Source organism: Varroa destructor, unplaced genomic scaffold, assembly GCF_002443255.2.
Source record: "Varroa destructor unplaced genomic scaffold, Vdes_3.0 BEIS01000004.1, whole genome shotgun sequence".
In the NCBI taxonomy this organism is placed as follows: Eukaryota; Metazoa; Arthropoda; class Arachnida; order Mesostigmata; family Varroidae; genus Varroa; species Varroa destructor.
The window spans coordinates 49977523-49995393 of NW_019211457.1; the positions used below are offsets into that span (position 1 = coordinate 49977523).

General features: G+C 39.6%; 2 protein-coding genes across 11 annotated transcripts; one reads left to right on the top strand and one right to left on the bottom strand.

The window, feature by feature from the left end:
* The first annotated feature begins 3008 nt into the window (after window positions 1-3008).
* LOC111249510 (protein lin-9 homolog) lies at window positions 3009-16225 on the top strand. 8 transcript variants are annotated; one of them, XM_086987000.1, is made up of 6 exons: window positions 3021-3206; window positions 3952-4008; window positions 6926-6976; window positions 13074-13379; window positions 14055-14246; window positions 14439-16225. In XM_086987000.1, exons 1-6 carry the CDS (start codon window positions 3196-3198, stop codon window positions 14602-14604), a joined length of 783 nt encoding a protein of 260 aa, XP_086843126.1. In that variant the 5' UTR covers window positions 3021-3195; the 3' UTR covers window positions 14605-16225. The 8 variants fall into 8 exon arrangements, with proteins under 8 accessions (XP_086843119.1, XP_086843122.1, XP_086843126.1 ...); XM_086986993.1 differs by lacking the exons at window positions 13074-13379; window positions 14055-14246; window positions 14439-16225 and adding an exon at window positions 9702-11733 and having other exon boundaries at window positions 3009-3206; XM_086986996.1 differs by lacking the exons at window positions 3952-4008; window positions 13074-13379; window positions 14055-14246; window positions 14439-16225 and adding an exon at window positions 9702-11733 and having other exon boundaries at window positions 3009-3206.
* LOC111249511 (uncharacterized) lies at window positions 7205-9346 on the bottom strand. 3 transcript variants are annotated; one of them, XM_022803460.2, is made up of 5 exons: window positions 9225-9346; window positions 8678-9008; window positions 8324-8489; window positions 7994-8160; window positions 7205-7802 (listed from the first exon to the last, which is right to left on the bottom strand). In XM_022803460.2, the coding sequence occupies exons 2-5, from the start codon at window positions 8886-8888 to the stop codon at window positions 7585-7587; spliced, it is 762 nt and encodes a 253-aa protein (XP_022659195.1). In that variant the 5' UTR covers window positions 8889-9008; window positions 9225-9346; the 3' UTR covers window positions 7205-7584. The 3 variants fall into 3 exon arrangements, with proteins under 3 accessions (XP_022659195.1, XP_022659198.1, XP_022659200.1); XM_022803463.2 differs by having other exon boundaries at window positions 8678-8976; window positions 9225-9344; XM_022803465.2 differs by having other exon boundaries at window positions 8678-8908; window positions 9225-9339.
* Window positions 16226-17871: the final 1646 nt, after the last annotated feature.

The following is a 17871-nucleotide window of genomic DNA, read 5'->3' on the forward strand; positions in this document are numbered from 1 at the left end:
ATATAGTAGAAATAATCGAAAGTATTCACTAAGCATATCAGTATAGGTGAACAGAATACCTTAGAAATCGTATGTGTATACAATTAGGCAAAGTATTTATACTTTGAACTATACCCGTGCATTGTCAGGATGGACAAACGAAGAATCGAATTTTAAACTCCTAGATAATAACAATGCTCCTTAAAACTTAACATAATACCAAGATAACTTATTGACAGATTTGAACGACTGTGGTGGACTGCTGTGACTGATCGCTGAACTGTCACTGAATTATCAGTGGGAAATTTACGTACGATTAACTATTGTTTGTTAGAGCTGAGACCAATTCGACAGTTAACAATATCAATTAAAAATAAGTGCCCCTAGATTTTTACGATGTAGTCGGCAATTCGCAGTTAAAGGTCTGATAACTTTTGGTACACAACTAGTTTCAAGTAAAAAAAAAAAACAGGCATCCGCTAGCGAAGATTTAGTAGCATTTACAGTAAAGTGCGTTGCTTCATAAATTGATTTTAACCGATGTCATTAGTCTTTTCTGGTATTTTCATGTAGAACCGCCGACAGCAATTTCACAAAGAAATCGAAAGAACTGAATGGCCCCAACTCGGCTCAGTAAACTCAACTAAAGCATTAATTTAGCTTTCATAGATCATAGATTGTGTCAGATGTCATAAGTGTTAAAAGAAGTTTTGACAACTATACCGGCATAACGCATCATTGAAACAAACAATATTGTCGACGTATGCGCCATCCATGATCATAGTTCAGAATTTATGCACGACTCTGGTATAATTATTTACAACAATTATAATAAACGTTGTGGTTACACAAACTTCACATGATTAAGTTGGCTTTGAGAAACGGTGCGAGCATCGCTACGCTTCCTCCTCTTTTGTCGACAAAATGCAACTCGTGGCTGTGTCGGTACTTGGGCAATTCCGAAATTAGGCTTGACATTGTACAGCAGAAGTTCATGTGGTGGACGAATCGTATATTTATTTATCTAACTTGCCAGTTATAATTATATATAATGCGTCCATTATAATGTATCGATCCTGTAGCTATCATCAAAGCTCTTTCTATGAAGAGTATTTTTCCATCAGCGGCACGAAATCATTAGTGGCTCTTACAAACTTACCTTTGGTTCACATGACGTCCTTTGAAGTTTCTCAAAAAAAGGACAGCTAATTGATATTCCGTCAAAAATGAAATGGATTCCGGTGTTTTTCTCTCTCGTGTCATTGGTTATTTTCAATGATAGCATCAAGCAAATTTTGGTCCATGCAGCCCCACCAATTTCTCCCAGTTGTTCCGTGCAGTAAAATTAGTTTATCTATATATATATATAGTAGCGTATGTTTTTGTTCTTCTATCGTTTCATTTCTGATGCGGAACGCCCTACTGCATAGTGTTTTTTTTAATTGTTTTGTATTTATGTAAAACTAGGTACCGAAATTGATTTAATCCAGATAACAAACAGAAGCAATTTTAAATCGTTTGGTTTGCATTTAGCACAAATTAAATTTAATAAAAATTTGATTACAAAGGATTGTAATCCTACAGGTCCCACATTATTATGGGGCCAACCGTGATCGGACACACCTTGGTAAGTTGTACCTGAACCATGCTAGAATTTGAAGACTCAGTACCTAAGTTAAAGTTCCGACGAGGCTATGGGATTATCTTACACTTTCGCTGGCATAAAGAATCCAGAATATTGGTTTAGGGTATTACAATTACTAGTGAAAACGAAAGTCTAGGTTTAATACTTTGGCCTTATCCTCTAAAACTTTTTGGGATTATTAAAATGAACGTGAAAATAGCTTATTACATATGAATGACGAATGCGGAACTGCTGTGGCATCGAAAAAATTCACACTCCATTTGGGTTCAGACGCGAAGAGTTGATTAAATTCCGTGAAGTCCTTTGGAAAAGCAAATTAATGCTCTGAAATATGTGAACTGTCATAAGTTTTACAAAACATGTTTTTTGTTTGCTGTAGCACCAAATTATGATAATCTAGCAAATTGCAGAACGACGAGTTGAAAATTTTTTCAGAAAATAAATTTGAACAGTAAGTGAATTCAGGAAGCCTTAACACGAACATTTACTCGCGTTCCAAGAAGCAACTAGACACAGCCAGGTAAGGACTTTTTGCAGGAAAAAAAAACGAGTGGATCTAAGAAGAGACGTTTAAGAGAATCGCAGAATTAAAATAATTCGCCCGAGCTAAAATTTTTTAAGCAAAGGAAAAGGGTCGCAGGATCGCTTTTTAAGCACAAGGAACTAGTTATCCTCGATAAGTGCTATCATAAATGCAAAATGTCGTGGTTTGGGTGTGCTAAAAGTAGGCATCTTAAGCTGAAATCTCGTTTTAGACTAAACTTTAACATGCCCCTGGTAACATAATACTTAATGATCAGAGAATGTATCGTTATCTCTAGATGGAACACCTGTATTTTGCTCACTTGCACAGAAAGAAGACAAGCAGCTATCCAAACTTTTCTACATAATACCCTAACTTTGGGCTCTATCCTTAGGCAAGATATTGCTTTAATGAGTGCTACTTGTGCGTCACAGAATCTACGCAAAAATGAATTGGAGGTTATCTACTACTCCGCTGGCTAGCATCGCCATCGTAGCAGTTGCTTAATAAATATAAGCGCATTCGTTTAGTCGAAGTTCGTGGAATATGTTTGCGCCAATCTACTTCATAACATATGGTACGTGATATAAATTAGTTATACGAAGCCAATTTCAGTAATTTTGCGGCAAAAAGAGCACACCATTTTGCCGGTAGGGCTTTTGTTAACATAGTTGGTAGCAATTAAGGGATATAGACTAATATATTCCTCCTTTTTTGCTTAACAAGTATGAATAGGCTTATTATAATATTCTACCAGTTACTTAGTCCTTGATCGTATAAGCAACTTTCGCGCGAGAGATGTGCGCAAATGATATCTGCGGAAGCTAATGGCATGTCTAGTGGCGCACGTGTGCTACTGCCATGTCCGGTAGTGAATGTCAAAATAAGCGAGCGCTGTCTGCCCTCCCCTGTGTGTCTGTGTATGTGTTGATATGAAAAAAACGAATGAAGTGCGGTTTTCCTCTGTGCGTGCATGTGCGATGTGCCCATGACTGTCGCATTAGCAAGGCATCGACTCTAATTAAGTGCGTCACCCGAACCTACGACTATGTCAGAAAGGTAAGTGATCAGACTGGACACTGAGCAAACCTGAGTCAGTCAGTCAGTCAGTTTGTCCGGACCATCGACTGTCGTTCGAACTAGGCCAGGTCGTTGTGCGAATAGGGAAGAATCTAGAATTTTAATTTTGATTAACATCCAATTGAAACCTCTGCCGACAATCGTCCTGTAGGTCTCGCTAACTTATTTCTACAGTTAGTAAAGGTGTACTTAAAAGAAAATTGTAGTTCGAACATCAGTTAGGCTTAGAGTTGTTAGCATCTCGTGTTGCTGCTGTTGTTGTTGATGCTTGCATTGCTTGTATACAACAACAATACATTATAACAACAGTAACCGTACTGGCAGCGAAATCGCCAAATAGTTAACTCTAAACACTGCGAGTACAGAGCCGAAAAGACAATGCCCAAGGGTTAATGATGAATGCCGATGGTAGTACAGTGAATATTACCATCAGCATTAGCAGTCAACCGACAAAATGGTAAATTGTTATACCGAGAAACGGACCGTTCGGCAGCGAAGTTGCATAGAAATTTATTTTAAATGAATGGTAGACTGGCTGGCTCCCTGGTAAACCAGCCGATGGAAAAGAAAACAATGGGGCTGTGATAATGATAATAGTAGCAGGTATATTGGAAAACAATGGAGTAAATTTGTTTCAAGTGAGCATTGCGTTGTAATCTAAATTGAATGTACTTCTGCGTTCTCCATCTATACATTGTTACATGTAAAACAAATACGGTCGAAGAACGTTAGGGTCAATTGAGGTTTGCGCATTCGACGGCTCTTCTACGATAAATCACAGGTATAAGTTATATGGGATGAAGGAGCACTACAAAACGAAACCAAATATGAAGGTATACTCTATTTTAGTGATTAGCCAACTCAACAAAGATTAGCTACCCTTACCACAGGAAGCACAAAATAGTATTCGTACGATGCTTACAATCAGAGGCAAGTAATCAATCAATGTTATTTGAAACAAAATGAAAATTGCCAGATGAATGAATTTACATATCGTCCGCAAATAGGCAACAAAACACATTTAGACGAAGATGTACCGTTTGCAAATTAGCTATATGCCTATCAGTTGTTGAATGTTTTTTATTGCGTATATAATTGACCTCTTTCTTCTTTTTATTAATGAAATTATACTTAGTAATTTGCTGAAGTTGGACAAACTGCTTGAAGTTCACCAGTGGACAAGATTGTTGCTTTTTTATTGTTGTATCGTATTAACAGTAAAAAAAACGGTGGGTCCTAAAGACTTCGCATTCTTCGTTGTCTCTTGGAGTAAACAATCTCAATGAATATTTCTGTTAAAAAAAACTATTTACTTAAGGAAATACTACTTATTCAGTGTCCGGCATTGTGCTACTTCAAGAATTCTGAAAATACTCGACCAATGTCGATGCAGAGTTATCAGTTTACCGTTATCGCCTTTGCCTTTCCTGCTAAACAACACCATCATAGTTATTTACTCCACAGCTCTATTATTTCTATTGAGAGGAGAAAGGGATGAGAAGATTGGCTGGTGTGTATTTAGTGGGACGTCGCTGTTGCGGATTTTGCCTGTACGGATGTGTGTATTGCGTATTGTTCCGTCAGTCATTTGTGTGCAGGCATATGTGTGTGTGTATATACTACTTTGTGTGTTTTATGCTTGCCACCCCTCCTCATTACCATCATCATTTTGACGTCGATCATCGTGGCTATGGTCGTCGTCATATCGTTGACGTTTTCCCGCCGTAACAACATCAGTCACTTGCTCCTGTCTGTCCGTTCGTCTGCGTCTATTCTAAGTATGTGCCACACGGCTGGTTGTCACACTAGATAACGTTGGGCTAACGACAACAACATTAGCATCATGCGCAAAACCGCAGCGATCAAGGGCTTTGACCAAGAACCCCTGCTGTTGATAGTAGTGTGGCGACCACAAACTACAAATCAGCAGTGGTAATAGTACACCAAAAGCTATTACTGCCGTATTACCACAGGCAAGGGTAACAATGGTTGACCCCTTTCTCTTCTTTTGCAGTTGCGTTACTATAAGCTCTTCTTCTTCACCCTTCTCTCCGTATTCGATACAATGCGCAATTTGTTGGGCAGCTGTTGGCCCTCGTGGCCTGCTTGTTCATCGGCGCTGGTGAGTGTTGCCGATATTGTTGCGCCTCAACAATAGGAAGTTCGTCGTGCGACCAACATCACCATCGCCACCAACGCTATAAAGTAGCATTCCCTCAAGAACCCCGCTACTGCCCGTTCTTGTCTACTTGTTACTGTCGCGACTCTGCTGTTTTGTCGTTGCAGCGATTACCGCTATTGCTGCTGTTGCTACAGCGGCGGTACAGCCCTCGCCACAAGTTGCGCGCAGCCGCGGTAGTGAACGAGCACTGCAGACATCCGTTAAGCGCGCGGTTCGCGCCGACCGTTGAGTGCACAATGTCTGACTACGTTGACTTACCATCTGTCTGTGCTATGGTGGCAGCAGAGCCCGGTGCGATAACGGCCACTATCTTTAAGAGCGTAGAATAGTAATGATAGTATTGCAGTTGTTCCCTGCCTTATCTCATTCATCCAGTCTGCTCGGAACCCGCCGCACCGAAATTCCCTGTGCCATCGCACAACGCGGCAGCGCCGATGGTCAAATTGAATTCTTTGTGCAGTTTCTTCCCACTTATAAATATCATCTTCAGCTCTATGCGGGTACAGACAGTCCAATACAGACAGAAGGTCAACTGAAGTTAAAGAAAGCTTTATAGAAATTTTATTAAGAGTTCATTTTATTGGTTATGATTTCGCGCAAGTAGTTCTTATTCACGCTGTAACAATAAAACAACTTCGCCGACAACCGACAGAGAAGCATTTAAACGTACATTTATGTGACTAGTGTCACCGATCATGCCTTCATTAACGCTGGAGAATCAGGACTTTAAAGTAACGTGTTTTCAGGTGTACACTGGTTCGACAAAAGTGAGAAAGATTGCTTTGATAGTTGTTCTGTTATTATCACATGCGGCTATCCCACATGATGCCATTGACATATTTGTATGCGAAGTTGGTAAAGCGAAAAAAAGGAGCTCTATTAATAGACCGTTGAAAATGTCAGGACTCCTCCCTCCCTCCCTCTCTCTGCTTACCGCTATTTGGTGAGTGAAGAACAGGAGGCTTTCGGAAACGGAAACTACCGTACGACAGTTGAGTGACGGTGTGATGTCGATTTTACCTAATTTACTATAACAATATATCGACTGATTCCAATTTACACTGCAGCTACCAATTTCGCCTATGCTTTATCCTGTCCCCTTATGACTTAATTATTAAGTGCTTTAGAGAAGTATGGTGTAATGTTACGTAATTTTTGCTCCCAGTCAGGATTTCAGATAAACCTACTCTATTTCATCATTCTTTTTCCCTGGATTAAAAACATTCAACACACGAAATTATTTTTATTTGGAAACCAATACCTTTAAGGCTTAATTATCTAAATGTTCTTGGTTGAAACAAGGGTGTTTCGTAGCATAAAATACTCAGTCACTTGCTGTCGGTACGCGTAAGTGGCTGGAAAGATAACGAAGCCAAATTTGTTGAAAATCTGTATTTGGCTACGACTATTTTGGCAAGAGTGATCTCGTTGTGAGCATTTTTGTTTAGATTCGCGTAACAAGCTTCCAATATTAAACTTTCATATTTGTTATTATTTTCACGCTGTGTTATTTCAGTATGGACCACATCGAGGTCGGGATAAAGAAGCTTCGGGTAAACCCGTCTCGGTAAGTACCGCTGTATTCGTACTACTTCGCTTTTATATGTCTATATATTGTGAATTAATCTATTCTATCAAGAAACCCATGTTTTTCTGATAATTGTACTCAAGTCGAGCAAATAGTCTTCTAATTAATACTTTGCTTATATAAATATAGGTTATACAAAAAGATGTGCACCTCAGTTTTCTAATAGTGCATAGTTGCTAACGCAGTAAACGAATAAAAACAGCATAGTGTATTTCATCGCGCTGTCCTTCATGCGTCTTTAAAATTTATTACTAGTATCCCTGTACTGCAATTTTGATACACATTAGCTAAGTTCATATATAATATATACACGAGTGCACTTAACTTCTTTCATACAAAAACTGCAAGAGTTCTTACTGGACAAGGTTTCTTCAGTGGTTATGACATCTTGAGCTCAAAGACATTCGTGCTTAGACCAAATAGGCATGAAAATGTCCATTGTGGATATGGCACGGCAAAAGTTATTCCCTCTTCTTTCGAAAATATCTAAATAGGTTTGTTAATCACGTTTCTGGTCGATTCTTCAGATATTCAGCTGATATATCTCATCTAGTCTGAGAGTAGGCGCAGCTTGTGCCCGAAATTTTTCATAAGCTAGAAAGAAAGGCCTGTAGTGGAGATCTCAACTTGGATGCCTCGCTCATTTCGGTCACTTGTTTTAAGAGACTTTTACGGTTTTTGTTTGTTCCGGTTGTATTCCGGCTGGGTCCTAGAGTCGAGCTAACACAAAGATGCGTGGAAGCCATCGATTCTCGAGTCAGCTGTGTCGCTTTGGTTGCGAATTTATCGGAAACGTTCAGGGACCCTGAAAGTCAATGCGAAATAACTTTGTCAAAATTTACGATTTAGTCTCGGCTCTATTAAGATCTGGTTATCGATTCGTAGGACTGAACATCTGTTTTCCTCTCACCAACGGGTACCTAATAAAAAAAAAAAGCGTAATCGTCGCGCTATAGCTGTTATGGAAACTTAATGCTCGGATGAGCGAACACCTACCGGATGATGCACTGGAGAAGTGATTTGTACTTCCTGCAGGTCCAGTGGAATTTGTAGTAGTGGGAACTTTGATCAAAGCTTTTGCACCGCACAGCTTGCACTCATATCGAAATTGATACGGCTCTGCAGCCATTTTTGCGTGCTGTTTCAACAGCTTCTTCTGCAATCTGTATGGGAACGAAGTATTTTTTTTGTCATTTAAAAACGTCGTAATAATAGATATTGGAAGATAGCCATAGGTTCCGCATAAATGAGTGATTTGGATACCGTCCTCTCCTGTTAAATTCACGTTAAAAAGTAAGGATAATTGCGTAAGAAATTTTAACATACTTAGAAAGTGTCCAAGGTCTATGCGTTTGTTTTTCTTGTAGGCGTTTAAGTTTGCCATCAGAAATTTTTTTGCTCTTCCGGAGGTCTACACGCAGATATGAAGGAGTCCACAGGATGCCGCATTTTTGACATACAATATCTTTTGGGAAGATGTTACCCGCTTTACCTGTGGCATGTAAAAAGTCAGTAATTCAACAACTCGGCCATCTGTTTGGTATACAGATAGCAAATACAATACAATATCTGATGGCTTTGCGACGTTTCAGAAGTGTTTCTTGCTTTTACCTAGTTGCATGGTGTTTGTTGTGATTAAATCTGAATTATGACAAATCGTATTGCTACGAATAAGCTCACCATACTCTTCGTACCGAAGCATGTTCGCTCGGTGAAGGTAGACAGCTGGTAACTCTAACTGCTTTCGTCTTTCTGGCAGACCATTCCGTGCCGATTGGACCTTGTGTAATAGACTTGCAACGTTAGTTAGAAACAGAATTCTTGCTTCAACTGCTGAGTCCCGGTCAAGCTTCGAGGTTAGCTTATCCTCACGAATCCTGAGCACTTCCATCTCTTATTAAATAGATTCGCCTTTAAGACCGAGATACACAAACCCACAAACAGGGTGCAGTCGGAAAACCGTCGCTGCTTTTGCTTTCCTTTTCGAACAAAAATCGTGTTTTCAGTTAAACTACAAAGCAAAGACAAGTAATATACACTATTATATTAGGGTAGATTTCGAAACTGTCTGGACCTTGTCTTGTTGGATATATTTAAATCACCGCGAATCATATTTATCATGCATAACAATTATTTTAGCGACAGCATTGACTACAGAAACTTTAACGATACCGAATTCCTTGAGCACTTATTCTTTCATTAAAAAGTTGCTGATAGGCTATCTTACACATTGTGGCTGTTTTCTTCGAAGCTCTCTCGTGGAGCGAGCAAACAAAATAATAATCACTGGCATTTAGATGATGTTCTACCTTGACTTGGTATTTGTGATTCGGTTGTGGTACGAAAAGGTGCCACACATAATCCATGATGAACAGCTTCCCACATTCTAAATTATTTTTTATACTGTATCAATACTATTTGTACATATATAACCCCAAACTAACTCGTCTGTGGTGAATTAGTTTGTTTTCTGTGAAAAATTAGTCGAAGTAGAAGAGATTAGCGAAGTGTGATAGCGCCGAACGTACCGCATGATGTTTTATTGGCGCCACAGCGGCCGTGTTACTAGGTTGCAGAAAGCAAGCTGTTCGTACCAGTGGAGACAATTGTTATTGTTGTGTTCTGTTTGTGTGTGGTGTGTTTGGATGGCAATTTGGCGTGGAATTTGAAAAAATCGAAGCTTTTTCTGAATTCTGTTCTAAAGGGCATCACTGCTAAGGATGTCTCAAGATGATGATGATAGCCCTCGGAAGTCGCTGCCGGTCCCAAATGTTAACGAACGGCCACTGCGAAACCGAAAAAGGAATTCAAGGGTTTTTAACGATGATCAAGATACTTCGTGGGGGAACAGATCGCCTCGCAAGCGCGGAGGTCAATCTGGTCATCTCGCCAGCCCTCGACAAAGCCATCATACCTCATCGATTTCCGGAGCTTCCGGTGGTCCTGGGGGCAGTGGTATCTCGATCAAACAGGAGAAATCCGCTTCATCGAGAGATGGGCTTGCAAGTGACAAACGCGATAGACTTTCTGGCCATTCCATTGGGCCTCTGGTCAAAACAAAGCAGCGAGTTAGCAGTGTTCGGGGGCCCGATCGCGTTTCCATGGGAATTGCTAGTAACCGATTAAAGAACTTCCTCAAATTGCCTAAAGCCCATAAATGGGTCATGTACGAATTCTTTTATAGCAATATTGATGACTGCCTCTTTAATCAGGAAAATGAATTTAGCAGTTACCTCAAACAGAGCTTCCCGTTTTTAAGAACCCGTCAACTGACGCGTACCGAGTGGTCGCGCATCCGACGAGCTATGGGCAAGCCTCGGCGGTGTTCCGCAGCGTTCTTTGAAGAAGAGCTGAGATCTTTGCACGAAAAACGTGAACTGGTTCGTAATCTGCAACAACGACTTATCGATAAACTTGAATTAGTGGAACATCTGCCCGCTGAAATCCCGTTGTCGCTTGTAATCGGGACAAAAGTCATGGCTTACGTTCATGAACGAGACGGTATATTTGTTGGTACTATTGATGCTGTGGACACACAAGGTGCTACGTATCGGGTCTCGTTCGACCGGCCGGAGCTGGGTACCCTGACCTGTCCAGACTTCGAAGTATTGAGTCTTCAACGTGTGGAGAGAATGCCCATTGAGTATTTCATACAGAGACCACGAACGCTACCACCGCCACGATCGCTTTTCCCCTCTGCTCTGAAAAACGACGGAGATCCGTTGTTGTCGTCAGGAATTACGGACTCGCGTTTCGGTAGTTTGTTCCCTATGGCTTTCCTAACCCTAATCGTAACGCTAACTCGCGTATTGAGTGAAAAAAAACGTAAGATCGAAAAGCTAAAGGAGATGAATTCGTTCGCTGAGAAAAGTGTCCTTAATAGACATCTAGTTTCTGTACCATTTAAGAAACGGTACGCCATGTTGCTATTGGACCTGTCACAACTAAACCATGACTTAGAAGAGTGTCTTGAAGGTATACACAAATTCTGTGAAGACTTACAACCACAAGCTCACGAGCAGCAATCCATGTTGTCACATCCAGTGGCGCTTCGCGCAAGAGCGATTGAGGAAGCAAAAAACGTTGTCGCCTTGAGCAACGGTGATCCGCCAATGGTGACAAATGCGGCACATCTCGACCTCATTCAAAGTCTCATAATGGTCATGCTACAAATGAAAGCCGCTACCGAAAAGAAGTATTCGACCTTCGAGTTGCGATCACTACAGGAAGCAATCAAAGAGCTTCAAACGAAGGTCTCACCCCGAGTAATGACCGCCTATGAGAACGAGGTTCAGGTTCATCTGCTTCATGTCCAGCAGTTACTCACAAAACAAGCGGAAGAGAACCTTAAACACAACATGGAAACGGTGATTGAAGATAATCGAAAATAGGCAAAACTTAGCAGCCTTTTTTCGTTCTGGAGTGACTAGTTCATGCCCATGCTCTTTGTGTATGTACACAATTGTTGTATATATATATATCTCTACTCATGCGCACGTAATTCCTCATACCATTACACTGGGTTGCCGTCGTAATGCAAGTGTCTTGCTGAAATTAGATACGCTAACTAGGAGTAAATATTATATGAAAACTGACGGATCAATCGGTTTCTTATGTTATCAGTAATGAATAGAGTATTGAAGTGAGAAACAAAAAGCGTAGTGCTTAATTGTAATGAAATTATAATTATTTTGTCGGAATAAATATAAATAAAGTATAATGACATAATTGCATCACGTTGTTTCCCGTCTCTGCTTAGAATAAATAAACGCTATATTTACTTTTTAGGCTTACACGTAATACAGTATTTACGTTCCGAGCGTATTTAGATATCATCAAATGTAGAAAGTTATTACAAACGAATTTGGTAGACTTGAGTTTGAGCAGCCGTTAAACTAGGTGGGCTTCTACCAATACCAACTTTAATAGGTTAGAAGTACCCTTCTTACTTTTCCCAGCGTTCTGGCAGCCTTTGGACAGTCATCATTCGCGTTTCTGTGTGTTATTTCTCTGTCCATGGGTTGCGATATACATCAACTGTATACTACACGTACTCCAGCTAGCCTGGGGTTGATTCGCGAAAGACCCGTTTTGCACGAAGTTCACATTTTCAGGACTTGGATTATATGTCTATAACACGTTACACGTGAAATGCCAGTTTTGGCCATCAAAGCCCAAACCATGCTGTTGCGGGAAGCTTCCTCGATAACAATGCGTACCTGTCCTTCGGATCTCAACATCGTGTCTCCTCGCTGATCTTCAATGCTGCAATCACCATTCTTGTATTATTACGTACTTTTTGTTGAAGGCCTTCTTGTCTTGTCTTCACCTATTTTTGATGAATTTCCGCAACGTTGTGGCTTTGCAGGAACAATAGCTATTCAGCGCTGATTTTTGAGACTAAAAGATGGTGTTTCGTTTGAAGTATTTATACTGAAATAAACTCAACAGGTTTTTATTTGTAATTTTCTAACTGGAGAACTCTAGAATTTAGTGCGCTAGTGGTTCAAATTTCGAAATCATGTCGGATTCGCTTTTAAGAGCTAAGTATTTTAAATTTAGCTGTGTTAGGTTAGATAATCTAACTTAAAATTATAACTGTTCTGCCTTCGACGTCGAAGACGTTGTAGAGGACGGAACCTTATGCTACCAAGATCCTATCATAACCATAGATTAAGCTCATAGAGATAGGTGTTAAGTTCATAGAGGGCTTCATCACAAATACTTCTGACGGTACTGTAGTTATTCAGTTTAGCGAACTACCATGATCCTTCACTCGCATATCAATTTCTTAGAGAGATTAGATTAGAAATTTTAAGAGAAAGATTAGAACTCAACTTGGGTAAGCTGGTCGGTTGACTTCTGGTTGGCTAGGCATTCAGTCCATCCATGCTTTACGGCGCTGTGTAGGTCGAGCTTCTGGATCTTTTTTCACTGCAGTTCTAGCCAGTATTTCCTTCAGATAAATTTTTTTTATCAGTAAAGGATTGTCATCATTTTTTAAGGTATGATGATTTTAGTTAGTACTTTAACAAAAACTGCGAACAAAAAGTGATTATTACTGCGTACATTTCAGGGCATCGGCATCTAGCTTAATGTCACCACCCTCGCATCATCTGCGATCGATACAGCACCGCCGAAAAAATAGCGCAGCCTGTGGAGGTCCGCGTAGAAGCGGTCAACTGAAGGACAACCCATCGCCACCGCGCAACCAAACACAGAATACTTCTACCTCTGTAGCAACAGGAAGAACTACTGGGTCTACAGAAGCATCGCCAACACCCACTACGTCAAACACTACCCCTGCAGGTCAAGAGTCTGCACTTCCAGCGCCACTATCATTAGCAGACGCTCGAACTACGGCATCTACCGCATCTAGAGAGTGAGTATACTGTATAAACTAATTCATGTGGTCAGACTAGTCTATTCTTAATTCCATGTAGACTTATGATTGTTCAACAGCTTTATTTGCAATTCCGTTGTGGTAATTACTGTTACGTCTAATACTAATTTGTGCAGTATGTGAATGTAGGCTTGTTACTTCAGAAATCTTCAACAAGTACTGGGCGTCCGGTTTGCATTCGAAAATTCCAATTACCATTTGTATAATTGCTCTTTTAGTCAGGATCATCCTCACTGATAGCGTGCACCATTGTTGGAATGTAACTTTTTCATTTGTGTTAAAATACTATGGGCATTTGATCTGCTGATGCCAAGCTCATGAGTTGATTTCCTTCCTAATTTTCCAGTATTATTTTTTGCCTAGTGCAATTCTCTGATAATCCTCGTCATGAGAAACATAGTACCCAAGCAGTCTGAATACTTTTATTGTTTAAAACATAATCTGACTAATTGTAAATCGCGTAAATGGATCTGCCTGAAACTTCTCGCAGCATTGTTTTTGTACTTTTGTTACTTTTTGCACGATGAATGAATGAAAACTTTCAAAAGTCTTTTGAAAACATTTTGTCTGTTTAAATTAGAAATTAGAAAGTTAATTTGTTAGGCAGGGTATACATTTTTGGGACACCCTGTGTTTTACTCATTTTGACTTTAGGGAACAACGATTTGGAGACGCCTTCTCGGATAACATGAGTGACTTCGCTAGCCTTCGAATAAGTGAGGGTGTTAAGAGCATTGCAGAAGGGCTAAACTCACATGGACAATTAATAGTTCCGTCTAAATTAAGCCATCAAACAAAGGCTTTCCTCAGCCATCGCGCCGACGAGCCTCGCTTAGATGTACTCAGGTATGTTACCTTCTCTTGCGTAACGAGGAATTGCTTCAGCCGGCTTGCACAAACACAGACGGTAGGTTTCCTTCGTTTTATACACCGTATAAAGCCAGCTCAAACTGCTTACGTAATACAATTTTTTCGACGGCACAGAGCCGCGTCGTTTTTAGACTTACCATTCAAACGCTGTCCTTCGAACTTTCACAGACGCGACCTGAGCTGTTCTGCGCAGGCAGCAAACGCGACAAGTCTACAGCCCCCGGCAGCGATGGCTCCGGACGACGTGACAGCCGAGGAATTGGCTGGATACCTGGACGAGCTGTTGCATCTGCCCAAGAAAATGTCTCCGATGGCCGAGATGATGTATACGTAGCCTGAGACCGACACCTATCGCCGAATAACACACCGCTAAGCAACAGAAGCAACACCAATGATATCATTGTAACAACTTGTTGTTGAATAGTTTTTGAGCTACCAGTCTCGTATATCGCTGTGAACCGCTCACTGTGAACGACGCACGCACTTAGGGTTAAAATTGAGGACGGAAAATGAAGTAAAACATACGGCCATATTGGGCCTTATACTTGATATTTATATCTATGAACAAGATTTACGAAATAGATTTTCAAAAAATAATTCAGTCTCAATAAATACTGGCCATAATGTCTCTAAAATCAATCTTGTTCGACAACGGCGAGAGTTTACTACTCGGTAGCTACCGAAAGACAGATCCGGGATTCGGAAAAATAAACCATTTTTTGAATTTCCATAGTAATAATAATAACGAATGTTTCGGGAAATGCGTGAAAAATAAGAAAAAGTAAAAGAAACCTAATTAGTGTTTATGCGATGGTGTTGAGAGGAACACTGGTATGACTGTTACTAATCTAAAGCCGAACTGAGGGAAATGTATTGGAAAACTTGACGACAACATAACTTTAGGATAAACGTTTAGTGTAGATACGTTGATAATTATGAAACTCTATAAATTTGAGACGAATTGATAAATGTATCTGTAACTAAATATAGGCACCATACAGAACTGCCATAAAAGCGTCGACAATAAAAACGAGATCAAACGTTGATCAGTATAACTACGTTAGATATTACGTATGATATTTAGCTACTCAATGTGTTGAATTTTCAAACTTGCACTAACAGAAACAAGGAAACAAGACACTTCGGCAATTTTACTCTAAAGAAACAACAGAACCGGTAGGTATGCTTGGTAATTCAAATAGAAATTTAGTACTCATACCAACACCACGTATTACAGAAAAATGCAAAAAACAGCCTCCGAAAAATATCGGTTGCCTATCGTGTATAGTGTTGACCTCCCAAAGGAGATTAGTACATCAATCAGTGTGGAGTGGCCTATACAATACCTAATTAAATTCCAGTCCACTTTCAGTTGAAAAAATTGTGAGATTGCGATGCTGAAGTTCATTAAAGGGTCGAACACGAATGTTCGGTGGCGTAAAGAGCATAATGTCTAGTTGATAGTGACAAACGTGGAGTATAAGATCTAGAAATAGAGAACAATGGCGTATGTTGACAATAATGATGCGGATGATTATTGAAAACCCACATCATAAGTGTAATTATTAGGCGATACGAATTGCATAATTGCTTAATTTTTTTGGTGTTTCTTAAAACAATCATGTTGTTTAGACTATTTGGAGTCATGGCTGGTGTCTGAAGATTTTGACTCGTTTGGAGTTTTTTTTTTCTGCAATTCAATCTGTTATCAGCCACGTATCATCGGCGATACATTCCGCTTGATCACGACTGACCAGCTTCAATTACCTGAAATCATTTCTAATTGTTGTACTTGGAAGTCCTGAAGATACGTGAGCTGAATGCGTCTATTGGAGAGATAAAGGAAGAGCGAGGAGGAGGCAGACGAAGCTGAAAACTGAATTCACAGCTTAATAATTGAACCATATGTATCTGTAAATTGAAAAATAAAATCACTATTGTATGTTAGTATAAAAGTAGCCCTCCCTGTAAAATAGCCCCTCCCGTGCATGTCTTTATTAGGATGCTCATGTCTCTTGTGAAGCAATGTAGGTACGTATTTGTTTTTTATTGCTAATTTGCCGTAACACATACTGTACAAAATGAAGTGAAACCCCACACACGAAAGTCATCTGACTGGCTTAGCCGTTGCTTGAAACAATCTTTAGATCATGACAAAAGCCCACATCAATGACGAGATGACTGGCGAGATATCCACTGCATAAATACTGCAACAAACTTACTTCAGGACACATTTCATGGATATATAAGAAAAAAAGTAAATTCCTACAGTTTCATGTCTGTTTCCCCCTCATTTAATACCTGGTGGCTTGATTGATACAACAGATTTTCGGTCTAAAGATTAAACTAAATTTACCGATTAAAAAATTACAAAAGAGAATTTTTATATCAAATATTTTGTGCTTACGCACTACTTTTTGAATAGTTAAGTTTTACAAGGCCACAGTCATAGATATCCACCTGAGACCTCGTATCGTCAACCATGAGTTTCAGTACTAAATGCCGAAAAAATCAATATAGACAACGGATGCCCATTTAACCGCAAAAAAACGAAGTACAATACTGCTAAAATTATTAGAATGATGGTAAAAAAACAAAAAAAAAAGAAAGGTCTGTTTTTTCTTTCAATATGTATATAAAGTTGATTAAAAATTAATAGTACAAATCAAGTACAGGGGATGGACGCTTGAACTCAATAATATTTTAGACTAGTCGTTTGCGGTTTTGCACGCATTCACGCATTCAAAATCTCATAGCCGCGGCAAAAAACCAGTGAAAAGGATCCATGATTATCTAATCTATTTACGCGCAACGAACCGCACTCGAAATAAACCTACACGGTTATCGTAAATTAAGAACTTAATTCATCGTAAATAAGTATGTAGCTGCAGAAGAAGCAGAAGCAAATTTCAACATAGCTAAACAGAGAACCCACAACATCCAAAAACAGATTGAGCTCTAAAATGGAACGACCCTGTCTAAAAGTATATTTCTAATGATCCATTCATTTTCAATCAGGTCGTTATTGAACAACTTTTACTTCTGTGTGGTTACCACTTACCGATTGGTCGCGGAGACTTTAAATATACATCAGATAGCATAAAAGTCAAACAGATTCTCTCTAAGGTTAAAGAATTCAAGATTAATTTGATGTCGTTTGCTCTTAAACTATCACAGAAAAGAAGCAAAAAATCGTCCTTGATTCTTTTCTAGAGGGAAACTGTTTATATCCTCGATATAATAATCTTTTGCACGATCCAAAGAAGTGTTCTCTGCATTGTCGTCGCAAGATATATTTTTGACACTTTGTTGAACCGCTTTCTTATTATGTGCTTACAAAAGGCTCTTATACCTAATAATTGGCACAACGCATCGCTCATATGCGCTTTAAAGAAAAAGACAATTCTTAAAAACCTTGTAAATGGCGTGATATTGCTAGAAATATACTTTGCTATAGGCTCCTAGTCTCTATTTTGACCGATCGTTAAAAGAAAATTCTTAGGGAATCGCAAAGTTATATTGGAAAAGCAGTACAGTTGTGCGCTCTCCGTTTGAAGGGAGGATACGGTATTCGCGCCTTCCATATGTTGCATGCTCTTAA

Bases quoted from the DNA above. Each gene is read 5' to 3' on its own strand.
- LOC111249511 (XM_022803460.2), bottom strand. From the start codon at position 8,888: ATGGAAGTGCTCAGGATTCGTGAGGATAAGCTAACCTCGAAGCTTGAC. The intron at 8,490-8,677 runs GTGAGCTTATTC...TACATGCCACAG, and splicing joins GCTTCGGTACGAAGAGTATG to GTAAAGCGGGTAACATCTTC. The intron at 8,161-8,323 runs GTATGTTAAAAT...GTTCCCATACAG, and splicing joins AGACCTTGGACACTTTCTAA to ATTGCAGAAGAAGCTGTTGA.
- LOC111249510 (XM_086986993.1), top strand. The intron at 4,009-6,925 runs GTATAAGTTATA...GTGTTATTTCAG, and splicing joins TCTTCTACGATAAATCACAG to TATGGACCACATCGAGGTCG. The intron at 6,977-9,701 runs GTAAGTACCGCT...TCTGTTCTAAAG, and splicing joins CTTCGGGTAAACCCGTCTCG to GGCATCACTGCTAAGGATGT.